The sequence below is a fragment of the Myxine glutinosa genome, chromosome 13 (genome assembly GCF_964187855.1).
Source record: "Myxine glutinosa chromosome 13, kmMyxGlut1.1, whole genome shotgun sequence".
In the NCBI taxonomy this organism is placed as follows: Eukaryota; Metazoa; Chordata; class Myxini; order Myxiniformes; family Myxinidae; genus Myxine; species Myxine glutinosa.
The window spans coordinates 79318794-79328343 of NC_136273.1; the positions used below are offsets into that span (position 1 = coordinate 79318794).

General features: G+C 43.1%; 1 protein-coding gene across 2 annotated transcripts in view; it reads right to left on the reverse strand.

The window, feature by feature from the left end:
- Nucleotides 1-9550, reverse strand: part of FAM135A (family with sequence similarity 135 member A) — a 141166-nt gene that overhangs the window by 53535 nt on the left and 78081 nt on the right. For both annotated transcript variants that reach the window (XM_078767679.1, XM_078767680.1), the window contains exons 9-10: nucleotides 1314-1391; nucleotides 966-1015 (exon numbers count right to left, since the gene is read on the reverse strand). In XM_078767679.1, coding sequence (XP_078623805.1) covers nucleotides 966-1015; nucleotides 1314-1391 — 128 coding nt within the window. The remainder of the gene's footprint in view (nucleotides 1-965; nucleotides 1016-1313; nucleotides 1392-9550) is intronic.

Here is a 9550-nt window from a genome sequence, read left to right on the forward strand (position 1 = left end):
CAACACGTCTGCTTTCTTTGCCATTCTCTCTTCCTCCAGCTACACTGGGTGCCCAGCCCACGTCAGCCGGCTCTTTACCAATCGACCTGTCAAGCTCATCATCACATCAATCTCACTCAGTTTACCCATCCTTCTTCTTTCAACCCTCTTCAAAAACAAATTGTTTAAATAACTGAACCACCTTCAGAGGCCATTTTTCCCCACAGAGCAGGGGTTGGCCTTTTTGGGGCACCTTGGTCCCCTTTTTTGAAGCAATGTTTTATGGCCGGATGCCCTTCCTGCCGCCAACCCTGTTAGTCGCTTCTTGCGACACACAGGGAATTACCAGTGAATTGGTACTCAATTTTCCGACCTCGGAAGGAGGACAGGCTGAGTCAACCTCCCTGGTGTTAATTCAGCGATCGACCGGGATTTGAACCCAGGATCCTAGGATCCCAAGCCGGCACCCTAACCGCTAAGCCAACACCAGGCTCTAAATTGTTTAAATAACTAATGCAGTGAATTTAAAAATAAAACTTTGAAACAGTACCTTCTCTGCAATAAATCATCTTTCAAACTCCTATAATTATGTAAAAGATTTTATGTTACAAAAACCTTGCTCAATCTAAACAATCCATCCTTGTTTGGTATACATTTTGGCAATAAATATTTAATTTTTAAATGGTAGGCAATACCCACTAAAGCCATAAGCTGGGCCTATTAGTGGTAAAACAAGCAACATCTGGGGAAACCAGATTTAATGAGCAATTTTACCAGGCAATCTTTTTTTACTAAAATGCAGTTGTCATCATTACTTCCTCATTGCTCTTTGATACAAGTACTGTATTTAAAATTCAAGGAGATAGTGTATAGGATGGAAATGAAGACCTATCGTTGAAAGTATAAAGAAAAGGCTTCTGGAAGAAGGATAAGGTGGCAGCAACAAAACGCCATTTTGACAGAATTTCCCCACTAACAGCACAGACCTGGATTTGTGCAGAAAGCTGCGCCATCCTCACACCGAGATCCACATCACCTAGAAACGAGACCTTGGCGTATCAAATCCTCACGCCAATGCGTGTTCAATAAAGTTCAACAACGATGGGAAGCCGCGACTTCATCGTCAATAACTCGCAATATAAATAATCAGCAAGGTACAGCAAAGCATGCTCAGCAAAGATGTCTTGAACTTGGTTTACAACTTACAAAGTCAATTTCTCCTCACACATCGACTGGAATTATCAGGCCCAGGTAGAGATAACCAAAGTCCCTTGTAAGTAAATTTTAAATGATTTCAAAATGGAAAAATTAAAGACGAATCTTCCTTTACATACTTATAAAGGCATCGCTGGTTTCGAGAGTCCATGGCTTCCGAAGCAGGCGCTCATACAGCATGAGCATGTTGCTCTGTTCTGGGTGTTATTCAAGGATGAAGAAAATAAGTTTATTTGGAAGAAACTGTAAACGTATGGCTCTTCCAAAAAAAACAAAAGGGATTAACATGCTTCAGGTATTTCAAAACATTACCAAAGTATCAATATCATGCATGCGGTAACATTTCTACACTTTATCTAGATGTTACACTTAAAAATCAAACAAAAACCCAAGCACAACATTCTCTTCTTTAACGTGTTGCAAACTGTATCTGCACTGGCAGATTTTCCGAAAAGAAGAACTCAGTTTAAGCTTAAGAGGATTTAAATCAATATGTGTTAACATGCAGGGAAGTACAACTTTTGATAAGTTTTAGACAATAATAGCTAAGGGCTGTTTGTCAATCGAGATAACCTCCTGGGAACAAAGAGTCTGTGCTTCTGTGAACAATGTATTAGCTGTTAGTCAGGATAACAATCAACTGCTCGCCCTGGTGATGTCCTTGTGCACCTACCCCAATGCCTCACAACCCGTCCTCCCTCAAACTCCCCCTCCCCATACACATACATCCACATATAACAAAATTAAAATGGATAAACTTATGAGGGAAGAAATCAACAAACCGTAGGAAGCAAGGAGAAGCTGATATTTGGGGCGTCTACCCTTAGTCAGAGCAAAAGAGCTTTTTTGCTAATACAATTGGTTAATGCCCGAAACGTCAGCTTCTCCTTCCTTCGCACAGTAGTGATCATAGCCCGATCAACGATCTGTCGATTACATCCGTTATTCTATCGGTCTGCCGACGCAAACCAACATTCGCATTCACGAGTGAGACCAGTTGCTCCATTCTATAATACCTTGTATATGAAATGAATGTGTTGTTGATAAAGTACAGGCAAGATGGGCCAAATGGCCTTTTGCATCCGAGTTCCAAATACATTATTGTAATAGCAGGACAATTATTATGGAGATATAAATATACATCTCCGGGATAGTCTCCGGGATATCTTCAGAGATTTCTCACACGAACACTGTGAGCTTTATAATGGCCGATGGCTTACGTGCCTGCTAGGCAGACCCCGGATGTGAGTGTATGTATGTGTATGTAAGTGTGAAAGTGCATTGAAGATGAACTCATCTAACAATTTAAGAAACAGGAAGTAAATTCCTGTGTGGGGCTAGTGTGAAAAAATTCTGACTCAACCCGGGACTCAAACCCAGGAACTCATCACTTACGTGGTGACAGCCCACTGAGGACAATTATTATGTATATATATATATATATATATATATATATATATATATATATATATATATATATATATATATATATATACATATATATATACATATATATATTGTTACGGTTTTTAGAACCTTCACTTTGTAAAATAATAAGCCTTGTAAATAATTCCCTGTAAATATCCCCATCTCCCAAAGGTCAAAGGTTGCACCCATAGTTAGTCCATATTGCAACACGTAGGACACCATAGGAACCTTCTTCAGTTATTTCATTAGTATGTGTTTTAGTCAAGGCTCTGTTTCCAATAGTTTGACTCTGCGTTGCATTAATCAAATAACCTAGGCCCCTTTCCCAAAACGTATTCATTTTGCGGCGTAGCCACCCTCAAAATTGTATTACGCGCCTCTGCTCGCCCAGCAGCGTTCGCTGCATCAAACGCCATTACCCACGCGGTCACGATGGAGAAAAAGGGGGAGGAGTTGTCGGAGCGAGGTGTGGCCCCATCAACGTGTCACGAAGGGAGGAGCCGGTGAACCCTCGTGACCAATCAGGGCCGAGGCGCGTTCGCCGGTAGGCGGACCTAAAGAGCATGCGGCTTGATACGCAAGCGCGTGATAAAGGCGCTCACTTGGGACGACTTCAAGAGTTGGGAGTGAGAGGTCATTGCACAGAGAGGAGAGAGAGGGCACGGACTGCGTGGAGGTGGGCGAGATTGCACCATCAATTATATTGAATTGTGCATACGAATTGCACAGAATTTTCGCATACGAATTGCGCATACGAATTGCGCATACGAATTGCGCGAATTGCGCAGAATTTTTTCACACTAGCCCCACGCAGGAATTTACTTCCTGTTTCTTAAATTGTTAGATGAGTTCATCTTCAATGCACTTTCACACTTACATACAGCCGGGCCGTGCGAAAGACTACCCCCCCCCCCCCCCCCGCCACGTATAAGGTCCGATCGCACGCCAGCGGTACGTGCTTGCTGCTGCCCGGGTTCTCGCCACGGCACGAGTCAACACCCGGAGCCGGACCGCAATGCCCAACCATCCGCCTGGACCCTTCTCCTCCTTCCTGCTATTCCCCTTTCGTGTAAGTCTGTCTGTATTGTCCTGGGCTTGATATTTAAGAGTGTATAAGATTGCCCTGTGTCTGCTGCTTCTTCTTCTTATTGTACGAGGTGTGTTCAAAAAGTATGCGACCTTAATTTGTCGTGCGTAAACAAATGAAGCTAGGGAGGCGTTGATTGGTGCACGTATGTAGGCGATCCAAATGCGCACGCGTGAATTTTTTCCCACCTGCAGAAGCTGTCATTCGACGGCAGACCGCCGAGTGAGGAAGTGTAAGTGAGCGCCGTCGGATTTTCGTTTTTGACAAAATGACGGAAAAACTTTAACAACGCTACTGCATCAAATTTTGTGTAAAGCTTGGCGATTCCCAAGTGGAAACTATCCGCAAGATTCAACAGGCCTTCGGGGACGAAGCAATGAGCACCACACAGATAAAGGAGTGGTACAACCGCTTCAAAGATGGCCGCACATCAGTGGAGAGTGAAGCACGTTCGGGTAGGCCCTCAACATCCCGAAATGAGATCGTCATTGACCAATTGAGGACCCTGGTGATGCAGGATCGTCGAATCACGATCAGAGAACTTGCAGACGAGGTGGGCATCAGCATTGGATCCGTTCATTCCATTATGAAGGAGGATTTGGGCTTCAGGAGAATCTCAGCGAAGTTCGTACCAAAGCTGCTAACGATTGAGCAGAAGCAACTCCGTTTGGAGATCGCACAGGACATGCTGGAGACTGTGAACAGCGATCCCAGCTTCCTCAACACAGTGATCACTGGCGATGAGTCCTGGGTTTATGGGTACGACCCAGAAACCAAGTTGCAGTCATCACAATGGAAGCATCCAACATCCCCGAGGCCAAAAAAAGCAAGGCAGGTCCGCAGCAATGTCAAAGTCATGCTGACCGTCTTCTTCGACTCCAGTAGCGTGGTTCATCACGAGTACGCACCACACGGCACAACCATCACCAAGGAGTATTACCAAGAGGTTCTGCGTTGCCTTCGTGACGCTGTGCGACGCAAACGGCCGGACCTGTGGGCAGCGGGCAATTGGCAGCTCCATCACGATAACGCACCCGCCCATTCTTCACATTTGATATAGAGTTTCTTGGCCAAACACAACTCACCTGTGCTTCGTCAGGCTCCCTACTCTCCCGACATGGCTCCGTGTGACTTCTGGCTTTTCTCCAAGCTGAAAATGCCCCTGAAAGGGACCAGATTTCAGTCCAGAGAAGACATCATGCGGAATGCGACGGACCAGCTGCGCGCCATCCCAAAAGAGGCGTTCCAGCGCTGCTTCCGACAGTGGCAGAACCGTTGGGAGAAGTGTGTGGCAGCCCAACGGGACTACTTTGAAGGAGATTTAGTGTAAGTTTGTTGTATCTGGATACGAGTATTTTTTATGAACAAAGGTCGGATACTTTTTGAACCCACCTCGTATATGCCTTTCTTTCGTTTCCTCTTCGGGTTTTCTTGTACGTAATTAATAAATATTTGTTCTCCCTTTACTTTGGTTTCCTCTCATCCGATCGCTTTCGTGATTTCCTCAATTGAGTACCGGTGGCACGATTTGGCCAATCGCTCGGAATCGGGTTAGTCTTTTGCTAACGGCCCGAGTCGCAGCTCGCTTCGCTCGGCGTATCCATTAACGCTGCGGCCCGGGTGGGAGTTATCTACTCGCTTGCGGTCGGTAATAGTAAGCAGGTATTTGGGACTTAATTGACCAATGACCCTGGCTACTACCGACTGGGAGTGACGTCATGGCTTCCAGGATCGGAGACGGCCAGCTTAAAAGACAAGGGGACTAACCCCCCCCCCCCCTTGGTAACGGGAGTGCCGTACTCCGAATCCGCAACAATATATACATATATATATATACAGTCACGTGAAAAAGTAAGTACATCCCATGTAAAGTTTTGACTTTTTCAACATATTTCAACATACAGTGATTTGATCTTCATTTCAACAATATTGATAGATAAAGGTGATATAATATAACAAATATCATGAAACATTTACATTTTGTAGTCCATTGTATAATTTAAATAAACATAAATGCAAATTTCGCATGTGGAAAAAGTAAGTACACCCTTGGCGCTAATAGGTGGTATTGCCCCCTTTGGCAGAAACAACCTCAAGTAGGCGTTTCTTATAACTGTCTACCAGTCTCTGACATCGACTGGGAGAATTTTTTGCCCACTCCTCCATGCAGAATTATTTCAGCTGTGCGATGTTTGAGGGGTTTCTTGCATGCACAGCTCGTTTCAAATCTCCCCAACAACATCTCGATGGGATTTAGATCCGGTCTTTGACTTGGCCATCCCAGAACCCTCCATTTCTTTCTTTTCAGCCATTCCTTGGTTCTTTTTACTGGTATGTTTAGGGTCATTGTCATGTTGCAAGGTCCACCTTCGGTTGAGCTTCAACTTTCCGACAGATGGCCTCACATTATCCTCAAGCACCCTCTGGTACAATGAAGAATTCATAGTGGATTATATGATGGTGAGCTGCCCAGGCTCTGATGCAGCAAAGCTGCCCCAAACCATAATATTTTTCCACCACCATGCTTTACAGTTGGTATCAGGTTCTTGTGGTCAAATGCTGTCTTTGCTTTTCGCCAAACATGTCTTCTGGTACTGTGGCCAAATAGCTCTACCTTTGACTCATCTGTCCAGAGCACATTGCTCCAGAAGTAATGGTCTTTGCCGAGGTGTTTATTTGCAAACTTTAGTCTTGCCCTGATGTTCTTTCTGGACAGCAAAGGTTTCCTCCTGGCACATCTCCCATGTAGATCAAATTTGTGCAGCCTCTTTCTAATGGTAGACTCGTGCACTTTGACATCAACAGTTGCAAGAGCTACCTGTAGGTCCGTGATAACATTATGGGGTTCTTGGAGACTTTTTCAGCATCTTGCGGTCTGCTCTCGGGCTGAACTTGCTGGGGCGGCCTGGCCTGAACAAGTTGGCAGTTGTTTGGAATCTTCTCCACTTGTACATGATCTTCCGGAAAGTCGAGTGATTGATTTCAAATTGTTTGGAGATCTTTTCAAATCCCCTCCCAGACTCGTAGGCATCTATAACCTTCTTTCTGAAGGCCTCAGAGAGCTCTTTTGATCTAGGCATGGTGACGCCGCACACTTCAACAACAAAGAGCAAACCAAACTAAATGTCTGAGGTTTAAATAAGACAGGTTCCTCCAAGATCCTCTCTAACGATGTTCTAATCATTTGCACCTGAGCTGGTCCACCTGATTCTAATTTTAGGTATTTGAAGTAGTGATAAATGTCGGGGTGTACTTTCTTTTTCCACATGCAAAATTTGCATTTATGTTTATTTAAATTATACAATGGACTCCAAAATGTAAATTTTTCATGATATTTGTTATATTATATCACCTTTATCTCTCAATATTGTTGAAATGAAGATCAAATAGCTGTATGTTGAAATATGTTGAAAAAGTCAAAACTTTACATGGGGTGTACTTACTTTTTCACGTGACTGTGTGTGTGTGTGTGTGTGTGTGTGTGTGTGTGTGTGTGTGTGTGTGTGTATGTATATATATATATATATATATATATATATATATATATATATATATATATATATATATATATATATATATATATATATATAAAAATATATATATATATATATATATATATAAAATATATATATATATATATATATATAATATATATATATACATATATATATATACACATATATATATAAATATATATATATATATATATATATATATATATATATATATATATATATATATATATATATATATATATATATATATATATATATATATATACATACATACATACCAGTGGGCTCACCCGTGGGGATTCCACGGGCATTGACGTGTGTGACATTTCGACAAATTGAGTTAGATGCTGCACCTGCACATGGTTTCACAAAATGGTTACTGGCAATGTATTTACTTCTGATAACATGTGAATGCATGTGCATGCACATGGGAAATACAGTTTGAAATTTGTTATTGAATCGCATGTAAAATGTGACTAAGAGCTCAAATCCTCTCCCTCCCACATCACGCACACGGGGGAGAGAGTGGGTCACACACACGCATACACATCCACACATGTACACACACACACACAAACACATGCACACCGACACACATACACACACACACACACACATATATATATATATATACACATATACACACACACACACACGCACATATATACACACACACACACACACACAAACACACACACACACCCCACATGCATATATCCCACATCCGACATGTGTATACTGTACATGTTTGAAGTGTACGTGCACATAACTAATAAAATAAAAATGAAGAAATATCTCTCGGTAATTTCGTGAAACGGCGAAATTCGATGACATACACTCAGTGAATTCACTCGGTTTCTTGGTGAAAATTTTCCTTTGGGCGGTGTATAATCGCTCCATACGAAATATCTCTCAGCAATTTCCCATCTGTTAATTTATTTATTTTACATATGATGTATGTGAATGTATGTGAATGTATGTATGTGAATGACACGGCCATGCACACGTGAAATGGAGTTTGTTTTTGCACATGTGAAATTAACACGTGAACCTTTACTTCCGGATAATAATGTTGAATGAAATAAGAACGAAGAAATATATGTCGGCATCATTGTTGACGTTTTTGTGACGACTGTCATGAAACGGAAAAGTAATATATCTTAACGGAAAATAAAAAGCGAATTTTTCATATACAGACTTGGCATTTAATATGGAATATATTTTTTTTCTTGACTTGGGTTTACTTTCTTAACTCAGTATATCAATCTGGTGAGTTTCTTTTACACTTTGGTGATTTATTTGTTAAAAGAACCATGTAACTGATTGTCTGTCGCAGCAAGAAGTCAACAACAGGATTATATCACAGGTGGCGTGGCAAAATGTACGGACAGGTGCATTTGATGATTGGCTTCACAGTCGGGTATACAAGGGTTGTTGCGTTCTGTATTAGTGGAAAACAACTGCTGCACGTCTCCAAAAGTTATTGCCGCTTCCTCTGGAGATGGTCCGTCAACTCGACAATGCTGTTTGTCATGGAGTGGTGGCTTTACGAAATTACGGCATGAAACAGCGTGCTATTGCTCGGCAGTATGGCATCACTCAATGTCAGGTGTCAAATATCCTGAAACGAAATGCTCAGAGGGGTGTCCCTACTCCAATACCGAGGCCTGGACGTCCCCGCAGAACCACAAGGAGGGATGATCGCCAGCTGCACCGGTTAGTCCGCAATGGCCATACCAGGTCAGCTAATCGTCTTAGGGCTGAGTGGCAGCAACTGACAAATGTGCCAGGCCTGGACGTCCCCGCAGAACCACAAGGAGGGATGATCGCCAGCTGCACCGGTTAGTCCGCAATGGCCGGACTAAGTCAGCTTATCGGCTTAGGGCTGAGTGGCAGCAACTGACAAATGTGCCTGTATCCAGAAGGCCAGTCAACCAACGACTGGTTCAAGCAGGCTATCGTGCCAGGCGTCCCCTGAGAAAGCCACGCCTGACCAGACAACACCGCCAGCGCCGATTGCAGTGGGACAGAGAGCACCACCAATGGCAGCCAGGACACTGGAATCACCTGATATTCAGTGACGAGTCTAGATTTCCGGTCTATCGTCAAGATGGCCGCGTCCGAGTGCGCAGGCAAGTGCATGAAGCCTAAAACAAAGATTGTATAGTGCCAAGAGTCCAAGCTGGAGGTGGTAGCGTGACTGTTTGGGCTGCTTTTCATGCAGGGGGCAAAACTGACCTGGTTGTTCTGAATGGAAACCTGAACCAGTTCAAGTGCAGGGCCATTCTGGAAGAAACATTGCTTCCATTTGCTCGTGCAGCCTTTC